Raw genomic sequence first — 19,334 nt, 5'->3', positions numbered from 1 at the left:
CTGTAAATCTGGGGTGTCCCCTGATATTCGCTCGCACAGCTTATATATTCCCTACCTGCCGCAGCCAGTTGTGTTCTAATAATTTGGCGATTTTTGGGGGGTTTTGCCTTGACATTGCTAGATGCTATATTTTCTTTATTTTTCTGGTGACATGGCCATATAAGGGCTTGTTGTTTGCAGGATGAGATGCATTTTGTAATGGCACCATCTTTGGGTGCCTACAACTTACTGATTACATTTTATTAACTCTTTCTTGCTGGATTAAAAAAAAAAAAAATCAATCCTGCATTGAGTTTTACATTTTAAATTTTTCGCCATGCAGCGTACAGCATAAGTAACATGTGTCCTTTATTCTGCGGGTCGGTACGGTTACGGCGATACCTCATTTATGTTATTTTTTTATGCGATACTAAGTCTGCAGAACAAAAACACATTTGGGGACATAAATCAGTGATTTTTGCATTGCCATCTTCTGAGAGGCGTAACATTTTTATTTTTCGGTTGACAGTGTTGGTTGAGGGCTTATTTTTTGCGGGAAAATGTGCGCTTTTTATTGGCACTGTTGTGGGGTGAATATGACTTTTTGATCACTTTTTATAGCATATTTTGTAGGATGAGATGGCAAAAAATCATTATTTCCGGCGAGTTTTTTCCGTTTTTTTTTTCCGACGTTCACCGTGTACATTAAATATTATTTCAGTTTTATTGTACAGGTTGTTACGGACGCGGCGGTACCAAATATGCATTGCTTTTTTTAATTTTTAGTGCTTTTTTTTATATAATTCATTTTGTATAGAAAAAAGGGATTTTTGGACTTTAGAACTTTATTACTTTTTTCATACACTTTATTTTTTTTTTTTTAACTTTTTTTTTTACTTTTTCATGTGTCCCTTTAGGACACTTGAATCAGTTGATGCTTTGATGAAAGCATCAGCTGATTCTACACAGTAGCAGACAGGACACGAGCAGGACATGAGCCTGCTCGTGTCCTGTAAGCTGCAGAGGAAGTGAGACACATCGCTCACTTCCTCCACCGCCTGGCAGGATCACCAGGTATGTGGGGGCTCCGGTAGTCTGGGGTCACTGGCCAGACCCCAGACTACCTTCTACTGACATCGGCACCCCCCGATCTCGCCGCGGGGGGTGCCGATCTGGTTAACCTGTCGGCGGATCCCTTTCGATCGCGCCGCGATGTTTGACGGCGCGATCGAAAGGGTTAACACGTCCAGTCGGACTCAGTTCCGACTGGACGTTATGGAGGAAGGGGTTAGGTGTTAGTAACACCTAACCCCTGTCCCCCCCGCACCCCTCCCCCCGCCAGAAAGGTACCTAAAGGCCGGACGTATTTCGGCAATAGTCCGGTCTTTAGGTACCAGCACATGAGGCCGTAAATTTACGTACGGCGGTCCTCATGTGGTTAATGATTTAGTATAGAATAATGATATGATAGTTATATTATTATTATTATTATTATTATTATTATGTTATAATATATTTTATGGTTATTCTATATTATTAATAATTATAATCATATACTAGCAGGGTCTGACGTTTTTAGCCCCAGTCTTCATATCTGCTGTGTAAGCGAAGGGTGTATCCCATGTATGACGAAGTACACGTCTCCTTATGAATCAGGTGCACCCTCGGCCAGACAGAAGTCTATGACAGTTTTTCGCTGGTAGAGATTTCAGACATCCTTTACAACCTGGCGTAAATGATCATAAATCCGGTGGGGACAGTGACGCCCCCTTTAAATCACAGCAGCATTTACATTTTTCATAACCAGAATACAAAATGAAATTCCCCCCCATTGCAATCGGTTGCTATGGGAAACTAAGACAGTTTTGTTTTTAGACCAGTTTAATATATATAAAGCAGTTCTGTCCGGTCTCCTACATGGGGGTCACATAGGATAAATGTACGATATTAAGTATGAGGATAGACAGTCTGCAGATTGAGTATGAGTTATGAGTCTCTGCAGTGAGTTGGGCGCATGCGCGGTGCTGCTGTCTCACTGCACACGGTGAGTGTAAATGTTCACTGCGAAATGCAGTTACTCTGTATACCACGACAGTCACATGGGCTGATAGGAAGACCAACATAGAGACCAAGGACCGAACACATAGAAAAGACCCCAGAGTATAATAAGTATATATAATTGTTTATGGGTGTCCACAGTGGGACATAATACTGTGTGCAGGGGTCACTATGGGGGATAATACTGTGTGCAGGGGCCACTATGGGGGATAATACTGTGTGCAGGGGCCACTATTGGGGATAAAACTGTGTGCAGGGGCCACTATGGGGGATAATACTGTATGCAGGGGCCACTATTGGGGATAAAACTGTGTGTAGGGGCCACTATGGGGGATAATACTGTATGCAGGGGCCACTATTGGGGATAAAACTGTGTGCATGGGCCACTATTGGGGATAATACTGTTTGCAGGGGCCACTATGGGGGATAATACTGTGTGCAGGGGCCACTATTGGGGATAATACTGTTTGCAGGGGCCACTATGGGGGATAATACTGTGTGCAGGGGCCACTACGGGGCATAATACTGTGTGCAGGGGCCACTATGGGGGATAATACTGTGTGCAGGGGCCACTATGGGGGATAATACTATGTGCAGGGGCCACTACGGGACATAATACTGTGCGGAGGAGCCACTATGGGGCATAATAGAACGTGCAGGAATGTGTAGGAGCGGGTCGGTCGAGGTCTTTGGCGTCGGTGGGGGCCCATGTCAAAAGTTCGCCACGGGGCCCCGCCATTCCTAGTTACGCCACTGCACTGAAGTTAATAATGTAGCGAGATAACCCCTTTAAATGCTGTCAGGACTCCTGTGAATCTGTCTTTTCCTGCCCACTCATATAGAAAGCCTGTGAGTTCTTCTTTTCCCACCCACTCATATGGATAGGCTGGGAGACCTGCACTCCCTCGCTGACTTACACACATTTACAGTCCCCCCTGTAGATACTTATGCATGATAGGCTAGCCTTCAGTGTGATTTCTTTCACATTTTTTTTCTTAATACTATCCACTGTAATGAAGGAGGGGGGGAGGGGAATTATTCTGCAAAGGTAACCTCCAGCAGACTTCTACTGTAGTAGGAGATAAGCAGCGCCTACGTAGTAATAATTGTCAGTTACTGACATCAGGATATGCTATATATAGAAATAATATTTACATTCATTATGGAAGGCTCTTATCTATTTAGAGATATGAAATTATTCAATCTTGTTAAAGACAATTACTTATGATGAGGAATATGCTACAGGCAATATCGGGGGTCAATGCAATTACTTAGAGATAAGCACATTAAACATACTAACAAGGGATTTCATGTAAAATAGATGCACTGTATTAGTGACATCACAAAGAAATCCGCACATTGATATAGTGCAATTGGTACATTGATAGAATTTAACACTGTGAAAATTATTTTTTTGTTTCTTATTTTTCAATACTCTCTGTAATGTATGAAAACAAATCCTGTTTCTACCTGGAAACAGTCAGCAATATGTTTTTTACAACATCTACTTTCAAATACAAAATCTACTGTATACGTTTAAAGCAGATCTGACCCTTCAACAAATTTTACGTGAATCAATAGAACATATGTGTACATGTATAATACTATTTATGTCCGTTATATGACGTATACTGTGTCTGTTTTCCCATGTGTACGCTCTTTTGTTCTGTAAACTAGTACTACGATGTGTCCCATACACAGCACACAGTCAGTAGAGGAGAATTTGCTTCATAATACTTTCTCTCTCAGAAGCAGTACCGAGATCTTGTAGAGAAGTAATGACCTGTACTGATGGGAATAAAACACTTGGGGTGAGATAGAAACTTCTTATTCAGGCTGTTCCTGAGTCTCTACTCTCTCACTCATCTCCTCTCCTCTACATAGACTTCTATTGTAAGTTGCTAGATGACTTTGGCAGAGATTTCAGAGTAAATGTCAGTCCAAGAAGGGGATGGGGGAAGAAAAATGCCAGACAAATGGAGAAAGAGGCATTTTTCTCGGATATCATACACTACAAAGTGTCTTAAGATCACTTGTATTATTGAATTATGCACAGTTTGCTGAACATTAGTAACCATTTAACGAGGTATTTCCGGAGGTTGAACTGATTGATGACCTTTAATTAGAAATGAGCGAATAGTATTCGAAACTCTAGTTTGGAATACCTTGCTCCATAGGAATGAATGGAAGCGGCCGGCGCTTAAGCCCTTGATGTTCGGCCGCTTCCATTCATTCCTATGGGAGCGAGGTATTCCAAACTAGAGTTTCGAATACTATTCGCTCATCTCTACGTTTCATGCCTTTAACTTGATACTTGCTCGCTACATCTGCAAATGATGGTAAGGTTGAAGAAACACGTGAGACCGGGTATTGTATCAAACACTGGGCCCAAAGTTCCGGCCACGCATGCTGGTTAATGGATGCAGGCCTTTGTGGGTAAAGTCTCATTATTTGACCATTGGCCGCCATGGGTGGAAAGAACTTAGGATGCGGTTGGGATGTGACATTGGACACATCATTTGACCTTAATCTTGAATTCAATTTTTTAATACCCTTAAAGGGGTTGTCCCATCACAAGGATCCTATCTATACTACTTGTTAATGTGGATGTAAGACTTTTCCTAAATACATTGCTTCAGCAAAACTGCTTTGTTTGTCCACTATCTTACTTTATTCAATTCATTGTTGACACAGCCCTTGACTTATCTGCTCAAAAGTCAAGTGATGTATCTGCCTGCGCTCAAGGGGGGAGGGAGGAGGGGCTAAGTGCAGGGGAGCGAGCCTGTGTATCTAGCTATTCCTGTGTCTGCACCATGTGACCTAGCTTCCTGCTCTCAGATAGGGGAGAGGAGCTGCTTTCATTTCTTCTGTTCTCCCAGTTATCAGGCTAGCTAATTCAATTGTGTTCATTATGGCAGAGACAGGCAGTCTCTGTATGTAACACAGAATGGAGTTGCTGCTGCCTGTACTTCATAGTCCAATATGGGTAGGTGGAGCTACATGCTAATTTGGGGCGGAGCTAAACGATAGGTTGCATGTAAAACCCCGCCCACCAAATGATGCAAGAAACCAGGAAGAAAGAAGATTTTACAGCAGTGAAGACTAGTGAGTATGCGACGTGGAAATACCCCTTTAAGTTGCAAGGATGAATACTGCTATCCGGACTCGATAGAGTGAGTTCTCAATCTGAAAACTTCCCCAATTTAAAATGGAACGCTGCTACAGTTTCTACTGCACCTCAGTCTCAATATTTGATCTCAGACTAAAAGTTAAAGAGGTAACCTGAGGGGTAATAAAGCTTACCTGTGTATTCCCTGCACTGGTTAAACGTTATTACTAATATACACCCTGGCTCCCCAGAGCCCTGTTTATTACCTGAGGAGGGCAGCTGGGGAGGCCAAAACTCTTGTTCCTCTCCCTCCCCTGCAGCCGCTCTGACTCTCATTGGCTTTCCTATACTCAGGAGCGGAATCATTGAACATTGTGTGATTGATTGACGGCGCACCATCGGGGAGGGAGAGGAGCGAGGTTCCTTGGCTGCCCTCTGCACTGTTAATAAATGGGGTTACGGGGATCGAGATGTGTATTAGTAATAAGACATAACCAGGGCAGGGAACGCAATGCTAAGCTTTATTACTATTTCATCTAGTGCTAGAAAAGTTTGCCATTTTTGGTGAGTTGGAAACATCTACGTTAGTGTACCCCGGCGGTGTATCCAGGATAACATACCTGTACTATTTCCAACATTTCGGATTTGCTGATGTAGCCATTTCCATCCAGGTCGTACATACTGAACGCCCACTTCAGCTTCTGTTCCAGCTTTCCTCTGGACGTCACGCTCAAAGCTATAATAAATTCTCTAAAATCAATTGTCCCATCACCGTTAGCATCGAAAGTACGGAATACATGTTCTGCAAATTTAGAAGCGTCCCCGTAAGGGAAAAAATTCCCATATATTTTCTTAAACTCCTCCATTGTTAAATGCCCACTTGGACAGTCTCTCAAGAAGCCTTTGTACCACTCCTGGATCTCGTGTTCTGTAAAGTCTGTGCTTTCTAGTAAGTCCTGCATGACCTCAGGACGCAGCTTGCTGTTCTGTTTCCCCATGATGGCGTGTAGTTTTCAACTAGAAAAGAAAAAACACAATGGCGGTAAGTATTTTATCCAATGTAAAACAGGTAGAAATTGCTATAATTTTTTTGTTGCAACAACCCCTTATACAGCTGAATGTCTGCAATCCCAACACACTGTTAGGCCCCATGAACTTGGCCGTGTGCTTTGTCAGTGTGCTAGCCGTGTATTATCATGGGTCCATATATAGGGCCCTGAGCCTGGAAGCAAAGCTCAGGACAGGTCCTATTCAGATCCATGGACAGACAGATATCACCCACATGGACCCGTACATGCACACATAGCCCAACTGGAAAAAAAATTGACTCTAATGTTCTCACCTCAAAGCCCAGGAATTTCTTATAATATCTTAAAGGGGTTGACTGGGCAACTAAATTTGTTTATAAAAAGCCTGAGACGGATGTAAAATAATAAAATAAGTCACGCTAAGTTCACACTAGCGTTCGGGTCTTCATCATTCGGGTCTGCGTGAGGACTAATAAGATGGAGACCTTAAACACTTAAAACATGGTTACCCACAGACACCTGTGGACTTCTTAGACTATAATGTAGGACTTTTCTCTAAGCCGACGTTAGACAGAATCTGCAGCGGAGTCTTCTACAGAGATGTGAAACCAGCCTTATACAGTATTCACCTTACAAGTCCCCCATCACTATCATTCTGATACTTTATGGTTCCCCATTGGTCTCTACTTCCTGCTCCCTCTCGACTGCTCAGCCAAGCAATTGTAACCTCTGCACTGACCCTGTGTGTTAAGAGAGACCATAAACTAGAGACCAACATAGGGTCCATTGAGCTTTCAATTAGAAGTGGCATGGAATAGGTGAGGCATCACTTTACTGATCTTCCGCCACTCCTTTATGGGCCCCCCATTCGTCTACATCCTGTTCCCTCTCGACATAATGAAATGACCACTCTTGACCCATCAATGGTGACCCTTCTCAGCCACTTATTGACCGTGTGGCACTTTCTTGTGTTTAGAAGGACCAGTAAGTAGAAACTGGCAGAAGACCTGTTAAACTTTGGAATGGAAGCAGCAGGGGATTACTGAGGTATAACTTATTTTATTATTTTATACCCTTCTGTTTTCAAAAATTTTGAATGGGTGGAAGAACCCCTTTACACTATAAGGAATTCTCAATCTCGATCATACAATTGGGGACCCAATATTCAATGGTTGGCTGATCTTGTTGAAATCGATGGACTGAGCCACCAATCCAGCTGTGTGTATGGTCATCTATAGACCCTCCAGAGCTGTCTGGCACTGGGTTATACCCCTTCTCCCCAAGTAAATGAACAGGCATGAGTTGACCTAAAGGGAATCTGTCACCCGTAAAATCTTGTGTAATCTGCAGTGAGTATGTTATAGAGCAGGGAGAGCGGAGCAGATTGATATATAGTGGAGACATTGGACTCAATTACTTATATACATTGAAACATCAAAGAAGTAAATGGATACATGACAAGTTACACTAAATCTTTTCCCATAAACCTATATGGGATATCATCACTCCATAGGGAGAGACCACCATATAGGTGGGTGGAGTCTTATTAAGCCATGAGTTCTCCACTGCAAAGGAACATGGGAAGAATATGCAAATCTAACTTCCATGATGTAATTAGGATGCCAGTGCCTCAAGTATGCACACCAATAGAGGGCGCTGACTGAGAATTGGTGTGCATACTTGAGGCACTGGCATCCTAATTACATCATGGAAGTTAGATTTGCATATTCTTCCCATGTTCCTTTGCAGTGGAGCGCTCATGGCTTAATAAGACTCCACCCACCTATATGGTGGTCTCTCCCTATGGAGTGATGATATCCCCCCAACCCTGTCTAAGCCTCTCACCTCTGCCAGATCAGTCCTCTCTGCGCCAAGCTGACGAGATGCAAGTACATTGAAACAGCTGTCCTTGGCTGAGAAGACTGTATCTGGTTAAACCCCAACATCATTGCAAACAAAGGCCTCTGAGAAGGTCGGCATGATGTTAAAGGGAGCGCCCTCTATAGGTTTTGCTTGACTGAGACTCTGTCTTCCTAATTACATCATGGAAGACAGACCTGCACATTCTCAGTGAGCACCCTCTATTGGTGTGCATACTTGAGGCGCTGGCATCCTAATTACATCATGGAAGTCAGATTTGCATATTCTTCCCATAAACCTATATATCAGTCTGCTTTGCTCCTCTATAACATGCAGATTATACTGCAGTTTTACAGCGACAAGTTCCCTTTAAGATGTTGGCTCAGAGTGCATGCTTATTTTTATGCAAAGAGGAAATTCGCCCATGTTGGACTTTTGTTACTTTTTGATATTTAGAATTTTTATAATAAAGATATAATATCAAACCAAATACAATGTAAAGACTAAAGACTAAGCTCAATAACCCTCATTGCCCCCCAGACACTGCCTATTATTCCTCCACTTTCTGCTGAACATGCAAATATCATGTAATACACTAATTCCCCCATATTACCCTGGCCGTCACAGCCAAGAATGCAAACTGCATAAACACAGACTGCGTATTGAAGGTTGCAAATAAGGAATTACGTGAGCTATTTATAGGTGGAATTCTGCTTCCACAATGTCCCTGTTCACGCCCGAAATAGACAATGTACTGTTATTCAAATAGCAGCTCCAGAATGTCATTGGTTCATCCTTGTCGTGTGTCCTGCTGTGCAGAAACATGTTCTTGTCATAGTGCTCCGCTATACTAACCTAACCTGAGCGACGATGCATAGAATACAATTGCATTACCGTACCGCCCGTGACCCAAACATTATACCGTTTGTAGGTGGGTGCCCATCTGTCATACCATGAATATCTGAGGTTTCTCAAATGTATGAGGTTGTGGGGCAGATTTACTAATCCTAAAAAACTTGAGAGTGTAAAACTGCACCAGATTTATCACAGTACCTGATGCTGGATGATAGATCTGGTGCATCTGTCCAGTCTAAGATTATGGCTTATTTTGAGGCAGGATCTTGATGCAAATCGACAAATTTTAAACGGAATATGTCACCAAAGACGTATGTCACCTAGTTTTTAAAGAAAGCGTATGTGTATATAGGCGGCATGATTGCTCAACGGTTAGCAGCGCTGGAGTCCTGGATTCAAATCCAGCCAAGGACAACATCTGCAAGGAGTTTGTATGTTCTCCCTGTGTTTGCATGGGTTTTCTCCCACACTCCACTTACATAGGTAATTTAGATTGTGACATATGGGACAGTGAGTAAAGCACTGCAGAATATATTGGAGCTATAAAAGTAAAATAAAAATATGAATCATATTTTTAAAGAATTTTTAATGATTTATTCTTAAAAAATAAATAATAAATAAATAATCACCATCTATGTTAAAAAAAAGTACTGTACTACAATTTTCACTCTAGCCACTAAGCACAGTAATAGAATGACATTTGGCAATTCTGTAGGAGTTTTCATTGTAGCACAAAAAGACAGACAATATTACAATAGAATATTACAATAGAAGATAACACCTCTATACATAACACCACTGATCCATCATTGCATCCATTGCTGACAATACACGATGTCCCTTTACAGAAAATGTCTAGTAAACTCTCCCATAGACACCAATGAGTCACTACTGTTGTCTATGGCCATGACTATGCTGTAAAGCACATCACTAAAAACAAAGCAGACAAACTCAAGCAAAATGGCCGCCCCTATTATCATGTAAAAAACATAGAAAAAAAATCTAAAAATCTTAAAAAATGTTAAATTTCATTATCTGGTTTAAAAAATAAAGATATGTTTCTAAACTGCATAATTGCTGATTTGTTGTGCTGTGAGTTCCTGCTATGCTAGAGGCAGGAAGAGCTTTATTATTCAGTATTTCGGGAATCAGTAACATCCTAGTTTTATGGTTACAGTAAGGAGCCACTATAGGGTGACACGGGTTCACATGTTAACCACAAGGATGTGTAATGTAATGAAAACCACACTGTTCAGTATACATGCGAGGAGAGGAGAGAAGTTCCTATTTTTAGTCTCTGACCATAAATAAGACAGGGCCATTATCATTTCCAGATGATCACAGCTAAGAAGATAGTCTATATTTTGAATGTCACTGACACTGGAATGACGTACAAGAGAAGTATTTGTGTATTGTACTTGGGGACAATAAACTCTGTATTAAGGTCATAAACACGGCTATATATTTCCCAGCATAAAAATGTCATTTGCATAAGGGAAAGCATATTCATTGTAATATCTTGAAATAAAAAGTGCTCATATCATCGAGGGCTTTTGGGTATGTTGGATTTTACCTTGCCCAATCCTTGTAGCTTGTCTCTGTCTCCTGAAATAAACCTGCTGCATACAACCGGCACAAACAACTTTCAATTTTACCAAAATTTTTGTTGCTAGCAATTCTAAGAATTTATGGATCAATTGATAAAAAAAAAAACAGACTGTAATGGCAAGTGATTGTTTCCAAAGTCGGCATTACATGGAGTCTGAAATATGTTCCCTTCTCTATTATCAGGTTCAGTGGATTTTTACATAGAAGTCTATGGAGAGGTGAGAGAGGGAAAAGTCACACAAATAACTGCAGCTGTTAAACTCTGTTACACTGTGAGCGAGAGCGCTCTTTTAACACTATGACAAGATAAGGCTCTACCGCTGTACAGGATAAGGCAAAAAATCAATAGGTCCAGCCCCCTCCCTCCATAGACTTCTATGTGTGATATGGGTATGAATATGGATTCTATACAAATAGTGCAAAGTGTGATGGTGTTGGCATAAGTAGGAGGGGTGGAAATGGAAATTTCACGTGGAAGTCCACCTGAAATTCCTCTTCCATTTCCATCATATGAACATAACCTTATGGAACATTCTAGGAAAGACTGATACACAGTGGTATGCCTGGCATAGGACCTGATGGTGTGTACCATGGCCCATGGATGTAAAATATACCAAACATTGAACTCATGCACTACACGATCAAGCAGTATCACTGGTATGTTCTTCTTGGAGTGTTCCTTTAAGACTACTATAAAAGACAAGACTATTGAACCACTGAGGAACAATTGTTGATTGTAACGTTGTGGGATGAGGATAGTCGCCGTTGCCTAGGCAGGGTTGCGTGAAGATTATAAAAATACCCTTCCCTGGGAGTGATATTTACATTGCATTGATTGTGCCGCTGTATAAATGAGGATTCTCATTGTCATGATCGATAAAGATAACTGATCATTGCATTGTTTATGGCACTGATCAATAAATGATTTACTAATGGATATCTCTACCCTATAGCAGTATCTTGATTTACAAGAAAAAAAAACTGATAAAAAATAAAAGAGAAAAAACATCACCCCCTTCCCTGAGGTGTCAATAACATGGCTGCATGACGGATAAAACCTGCTGTATACATGATAGTTTTGGGAAATGATTATAGGGTGTATGGGCCGAAAGCTCCAGCATTCATGGTCATATCCACTGGTAACCTGTCAAGACAAAATGCCCTAAGATGGTCCTTAAAACTCAGCGAAATTGTTTATTATTTATATTTGCAGAAATATTTAATTTTTAATTGTTATGTTCGTGGAAAAACCTTTTTAACCTCTTTACCGCCTTAGTCCGCCACGGATGTTATACTTAGCCAGTTCACTACTCTAAGCACGAGGATTGTTAGTCATAACCCCCTTAGTGACCTAGTCCACTAGGGTTGTTATCCTTAACCCTTTTACTACCCCGGGCCACCAGGGATGTTATCCTTAGCCAGTTCACTACTGTGGGACACCAGGGATGTTAACCTTAGCCCATTCACTACTCTAAGCACTAGAATTGTTACCCATAACCCCCTTACTGACCTAGTCCACTTGGGTTGTTATCCTTAACCCCTTTACTACCCTTGGCCATCAGGAATGTTATTCTTAACCCCTTTACTATCCTTTGGCCATATTATTCTTAACCCATTCACTACTCTAGGCCACCAGGGTTTTAATCTATAAGCCACTTACTGTCCTAGTCCACCAGGGATGTTATACTTAGCCCCTTCACTTTTCTAGGTCACCAGGGATGCTTTTCTTCGTTTGTTCACTTTCCTTCCCATAACCCTTGTTACTGTCCTAGTCTATCAGGGAAGTTATCCTTAGTTCCTTCATTATTGTAGGCCACCAGGAATCATATACATAAACCCCTTACCGCCCTGGTCTACCAGGGATGTTATCCTTAGCTGTGTCAATCTCTTAGGCCACCGGTGATGTTATCCTGAGCCCCCTAAAGGGGTTGTCCCATCACAAGGATCCTATCTATACTGCTTGTTAATGTGGATGTAAGACTTTTCCTAAATACACTGCTTCAGCAAAACTGCTTTGTTTGTCCACTATCTTACTTTATTCAATTCTTTGTGGCCACAGCCCTGACTTATCTGCTCAATAGTCAAGTGATGTATCTGCTGCTCTCAGGGGGGAGGGAGGAGGGGCTAAGTGCAGGGAGCCAGCCTGTGTTTCTAGCTATTCCTCTGTCTACACCACGTGACCTAGCTCCCTGCTCTCAGATAGGGGAGAGGAGCTGCTTTCATTTCTTCAGTTCTCCCAGTTATCAGGCTAGCTAATTCAATTGTGTTCATTATGGCAGAGACAGGCAGTCTCTGTATGTAACACAGAATGGAGTTGCTGCTGCCTGTACTTCATAGTCCAATATTGTGCATATAGTGTTGTTTGAGGACATCACAGGCCCTTGAGCTGCCCCATAGGATCACGCTATGCGGTGGGCAGAGCTACGCACTAATTTGGGGGCAGAGCTAAACGGCAGGTTGCATGTGAAACCCTGCCCACCAAATGACGTAAGAAACCAGGAAGAAAGAAGATTTTACAGCAGTGAAGACTGGTGAGTATGCGATGTGGGAATACCCCTTTAAGTACCCTAGTCCACCTGAATTGTTACCAATAACTCCCTTACTGCCATAGTCCACCAGGGTTGCTATTCTTAATCCCTTCACTACCCTAGTCCACATGGGGTTGCTATCCTTTGTACTTCACTACTGTAGTCCCTTGGGGTTGACATTCCTCAGGGATGTTATCCTTAGCCCCTTTCACTTCCATATAGCACTATCATTGACCCATTTATAGCCCAAGAGTACATACACCATCTGATTTTATTGCAACCAATTATTTTACTTTATTGCGGAATATATTCAGTACGTTGCTGGGGCAAAAAGCACACACCCACTGGTTTTCACAGGGATCTTCAGTTGTCTGTGTCCACCCCTGGGATGTTGGAGTAAACACTACAACCAAACGCACACAAACATTATCCCCATATGTTGATTTCATCCCTTTTCTTCCAGGTTTTCTATAGTTCTATGGATTTGATACACTTAAGTGCCAGTACAAGGTAAAAAAACCGTAAAGGGTATTTCTCTAGCATAGGCCTGGCTTATACCGAGACGCTTGGTCTTTGAACTAATCTACAATGCATGCGAGGAGGATGCGCTATGTTACAGGCTCAGCTGTATAAATATTCATGTAGGATGAGTCACCGGCTGCCATTCCGAATCTTCCTGAGGAAATCCAGCAGAAATATATTATGCTAAGATTCAGCACAAACAATACAGTCGTGGTGTAATAAGCCGTGTTCACCCTCCTATCGATATTGCTGATATTATCCTATTAATGCCGTTCAGTAACCCATATACCAAATATAGTGAGCCATTACCCAAGCCCTAAGACAACGTTCACCACATCTATCACATCGATCCATCATATAATGGATCCAAATAACACCAGTTGGACTCTATTGACTTATCAGGACTGAAGAAGTTCCATCAAGGTTTCCATCTTAAGAATAGTGCTGATGATGTTCCAACTGTCTAATCCCTTTAACGCTGAGACTGTCCTGGCTGTTTTTACCAAAAGGCCAAGATACGTTCTAAGTATCTTCTAAGTTGGATCTGGATAGAGATCCTAGAAGTCCAAAACTTGCGTCCAGGATTGTTGGACATGTATCAAGTTTTCGTATTCATCAGCCATGGAGTTGAAGGGATAGTCCATAAGATAACCCTTTAATAGTCCCACCATGGGGAAAGTCAGCAACGTGGATAATACAGTAATATATTAGAAGAAAGAACATATACAAGCTCAGAATAGTAGATAGAAACGATACTAGGAGTCATAGCAACTAAAAGGAAAGAAGACTTCAGGATCATTTAGTTCTCTGTGTGGAGTGATCTTCACTTAGCCTGATGTTGATTATACAGCCTGACCACGGTGGGAAGGAAGGATCTTCTTGAACTGTCTTGTTGGGCCACCGGAGCCTTTGGATGGTCATGGCCAGTTTGGGTGAGCTCTATCGATCTCTGTCTTCGTTTGTACATCCTAATAGTTCTTTGAAATGCCCTGTTAAGTGTTTGGACAGGTTGTCTTGCAAACCATAAGAATATTCCACTATATAGAAGTCACCTTCATAGCTGGTGGCTCAATGTAAGAGAGTGGAAATGGAAAAAATCCTGAAGTTTCCGCTGCTGACATCACTGAATTCATAAAAGTACAATGATCCAGTTGCCTGCACCTATTTTTTGAGCAGTCCTCCTAGCAGCACTGTTTTTTCCAATACGACAGCATTGGTTTATACGTAAGTGATGGCGGTATTTATTTTGATGCTACTACAACACTGACATAACTGTCTGATCATGCAACGGATGCGCCAGGCACAGAAGGCTAGTGGCATAAAAACTTCACATACCTGGCACATCAGATGGCTATTATAAATTACCACCTTATTTAGCTAAGCTGGGAACGCGACGAGATCCTCGCATTTTATTCTGTATGACTCAAGTGCCAACAGACTGTGCAGCGCCCGAACACAAAGGCGCAAAAATAAAACTTCTGGCATCGGCTACGGCTCTCCAAATTTCGCACACAGAAGTTACAAAAGTTATTTTCCCTGTGTAGTATTTTCTGGAACATGACCCTGCTGGAAATGCTTCCGAAGACATAGAAGGGATTGTTCATTATAGTCCAAAGCAGCTGTCGTCTGGGGGAGAGATAGAGAGAGCCCTGACATCAAAGACAGTCTCCAAAGGGAGTTTCCAGCCAGCAGGCAAGCAAGCTGTATTGTGCGCTTCTCTCAGACATAGTCCAAAGTGCTCCACTGAACCATTCTAAGGGTATATTCACACAGGGCAGATCTATTGCAGACATTTCTGTGACTGTTCGCTGCAAAAGTCTCATTCAGATGAATGGGATTGAAATGCAACCAAATCTGCCATGTGTGAAGAAGGGAGAAGTGACAGTCTCACAGTTAGTATCTAGTAATATATTATGGGAGTCATTATAGATGGGTACGTCGTCACTGTCACCATCACACATTCTAATAATATTGCACGGAGGGGACAGAAGGCAGAACCTGTGACATGGAGGAGCTGGAAGTGGTTTCGGTGGAAAAATCACAATTCTGCTTCTCAGGTAGGTACAGTATCTCTCCTCACTCCAATGCATGTAAAATACACATACATATAATATGTTTACAGGTCCCATACAGGCCAAGGTGTCTTCAAGGATCCTCATTAAAAAAAAGTTACTCTTATCCTGCAGTATATTACTCCCTCTGCTTACCTAAGGAAACCCGCAGACCCCATAGACTATAATGGGGTCCGTGTGGTTTCCGCTTGGTTTCAGGACCTTCATGAGGAAAGAGGATCGGACTGACCCAAATCCAGATGTGAACCAGACCTTATTCTTCTTATTAACCTATAGGAATCACAATAGGCAAATATGGCAAGGTGTGATGTAAGACTCCACGATCAGACTACATAGAGTATGTAGTCTGTTAACATGGAGACACATAGGTCTGCCGGTATACACAATACGATGCCGAACACTATTTTCAATATTGTTTCATTTGCTTACCGTAGATTAATTTGAGTTATTTTGACAATATTCTCCAAGTCTCTTGGAATATCCAGGAAGCTTCTGGAGTCCCAGAAGATCAGGTCAATCTCCCCGGCCAGACAGAATGCTTCCACATTTACTTTGCACATGGACTTTATGTTCCCATCATGTACCAAAAAGGGGCCTGGCTAGCGTAGTTTGTGTCCACATCAACAAAACAGAGTATGTTACACCCCAAGAGGTTAAATGGCTCTCATCAGATTGGGGGGTATCCCTGCATCTTGGAGGCCTGGACTCAACCCATCATCATTTGTCCATCAAATTATGACTTTTTGCCCTGAAAGGGGACATGGCGATGGGCACAGCAAGTGATTTTATATTGGTGGGTGGGCAAGAAGAAAACTGTCCCATATATCAGCCAATAAACTAGACAAGCATGCCGCCCAACCGTCCCGATTTCCGCGGGACACTCACGCTTTCCTACCCCTGTCCCATTGTCCCGCGCAGCTCCCTACATGTCCCGCTATGTCCTTTTATTGATTTACTGATCAATCATTCCTCCGATCACCGCCTGCTCTTATAACAGACAAGAGGCTGTGGTGATCGGAGGAACGCGCGACTATGGTACAAGGACCTTGTGTGACATCACACGGTCACGTGACTAGGTGGGCGTGTCAGTGTCCCATGCAGTGAAGAGAGAAGAGATCTGTGTAAGGTACTGAGGAGGGAGGGGGAAGGGGGATGTGAGATGCAGGATGGAGAGAGAGTGAGTGTGTGTGTGTGTGTCTGTTTGTCATTATACTGGGGGCAGAGCTGGAGGGGGGACATGAAACTGGGGACAGATGAAAAGGGATATGAAACTGAGGGAGAAATGGAGGGGGGAGATGAAACCGAGGGCAGAGATGGAGGAGGGAAAATGAAATGGAGCAGATAAAGGGGGCAATTAAACTGGGGGACAACTGGAGAGGGCATTAAACCATGGGAGGAGCTGGAGGGGGACCTGTCTGCCTCTAGTTGCCCCCAGTTTAATGTCACCCTCCAGCTACCCCTTCTAGTTGCCCACCGATTAATGTCCCACTTCATCTGCCATTTATTTATTGCCCCCTCCAACTACCCCCATTGCTAATGTCCCCCTCCATCTGATCCAGTTTCATGTTTAAACTGGGGCACCAGTAAAGGGACTTAATACTGTGGGGCAGTTGGAAGGGGGACATTACAATGTAGAGACATATAATGTACGAGTGACTGTAGGAGGATTATACTGTGTTGGGGGACATGGAAAATGAAAGTGAATGGGCGGAGTCAACATAAAAGTGGGCAGGGCTAAATTTGCTGCGGCAGGCTATGCGCACCGCACATTTTGTCCCTCTTTCTGTTGTTCAAAAGTTGGGAGGTATGGACAGGACAATAACATTAGGGGTGTCTCCTGTCTCGCCAACCCTATCATTCTTGTGATTTCATAAGCTGGAACACTATTGACCCCCACAGAATATAATTTACTGCGTAAAGTGGGTGGAGCCATATTTATGATTACAAGGAGAATTCAGGGTGGATGCTCAGCCCTGCACAGGGTGCACATGAGTTACAAGGTATATGCAGAAGACGTATAAGTCAATACAGCGCTAACGGCAATGGTTACTCCTCGCTTCCTATCGAGAGCATGTGCACACTCAGCAGGGAACAGAAAGCTATCTACAGTGTATAGCAAACAGGTATAGCAGTTTATCTAATAAAGGTTACAGAATAAAAAGCAATAAAAACATAAGACACATAAATCACAGTCCTGATAAATAGTCGCAGTCGCACCGTATTAAACAATGGCGTCGTGAGCCCGGTGGTGACCTACTAATGTGATATGGCAGCGATCATAAACCTTTGTCATGTCTGAGTCAATAAACTGCACACTATGTAAATCTCTTAGCATCCATCTTCTTAAAGACAGTCCTTAGGCTCGACACGGGGCACTTACGTCTTTATTGTCAAGCCGGTGACAACGATGGAGTAATATGTTCACAACAGCTCAGATAATCTAATTTCCTTTTACCTTGAAAGTCTTGTAACATCTTAATGTAATGCTGCCGGTTCAATATTAGATAATAGTGACCCATAAGCCACTGTGGTTATAGAGTGCCTTAACCATTGTGACTCCGCGCAGTGCATTAAGCAGGTGACGGGGATAATTTAATTTTTTTCGCTCCTCGCTGTAATTGTGCATTTAGGAGCAGCGGCCGGGAAGGAAATGCAATTGAAGTCTTAAAGACTTCGAAAGAAATCATTTTCATTACTCACATGGCTAATGGGTTTAGCTTCCCCCATGTATTACTATTATTCTGTTGTGAAATTGATTTACGTTTGCTGCAATGAATTAAAGTGATACATGTTAAAGGGAGTGTCATCAGACCCCAGCGTATCACTCCAGCCCTGCAGATAGATAGGTTAGTGTCACCAGAACCCAGTGTATCACCCCAGCCCTGCAGATAAATAGGTTAGTGTCACCAGAGCCAGAATATCACCCCAGCCCTGCAGATAGATAGGTCAGTGTCACCAGAACCAGCATATCACCCCAGCCCTGCAGATAGATAGGTTAGTGTCACCAGAGCCAGAATATCACCCCAGCCCTGCAGATAGATAGGTTAGTGTCACCAGAGCCAGAATATCACCCCAGCCCTGCAGATAGATAGGTCAGTGTCACCAGAACCAGCATATCACCCCAGCCCTGCAGATAGATAGGTTAGTGTCACCAGAGCCAGAATATCACCCCAGCCCTGCAGATAGATAGGTTAGTGTCACCAGAGCCAGAATATCACCCCAGCCCTGCAGATAGATAGGTTAGTGTCACCAGAACCAGCATATCCCCCAGCCCTGCAGATAGATAGGTTAGAGTCACCAGAACCAGCATATCACCCCAGCCCTGCAGATAGATAGGTTAGTGTCACCAGAGCCAGCATATCACCCCAGCCCTGCAGATAGATAGGTTAAGGTCACCAGACCCCAGTGTATCACCCCAGCCCTGCAGATAAATAGGTTAGTGTCACCAGAGCCAGCATATTACCCCAGCCCTGCAGATAGATAGGTTAGTGTCACCAGAACCAGCATATCACCCCAGCCCTGCAGATAGATAGGTTAGTGTCACCAGAACCAGCATATCCCCCAGCCCTGCAGATAGATAGGTTAGAGTCACCAGAACCAGCATATCACCCCAGCCCTGCAGATAGATAGGTTAGTGTCACCAGAGCCAGCATATCACCCCAGCCCTGCAGATAGATAGGTTAGGGTCACCAGACCCCAGTGTATCACCCCAGCC

General features: G+C 42.9%; 1 protein-coding gene across 1 annotated transcript in view; it reads right to left on the bottom strand.

Annotated features, from left to right (window-relative positions):
• Nucleotides 1-19,334, bottom strand: part of NCALD (neurocalcin delta) — a 74,326-nt gene that overhangs the window by 8,331 nt on the left and 46,661 nt on the right. Inside the window, exon 2 of the mRNA XM_075270288.1 lies at nucleotides 5,767-6,163. Within this exon, the coding sequence (XP_075126389.1) occupies nucleotides 5,767-6,144 (378 nt within the window). The 5' untranslated portion in view covers nucleotides 6,145-6,163. The remainder of the gene's footprint in view (nucleotides 1-5,766; nucleotides 6,164-19,334) is intronic.

Source organism: Leptodactylus fuscus, chromosome 4, assembly GCF_031893055.1.
Source record: "Leptodactylus fuscus isolate aLepFus1 chromosome 4, aLepFus1.hap2, whole genome shotgun sequence".
Lineage (NCBI taxonomy): Eukaryota > Metazoa > Chordata > Amphibia > Anura > Leptodactylidae > Leptodactylus > Leptodactylus fuscus.
This window is presented reverse-complemented; position numbering and strand designations above follow the sequence as displayed.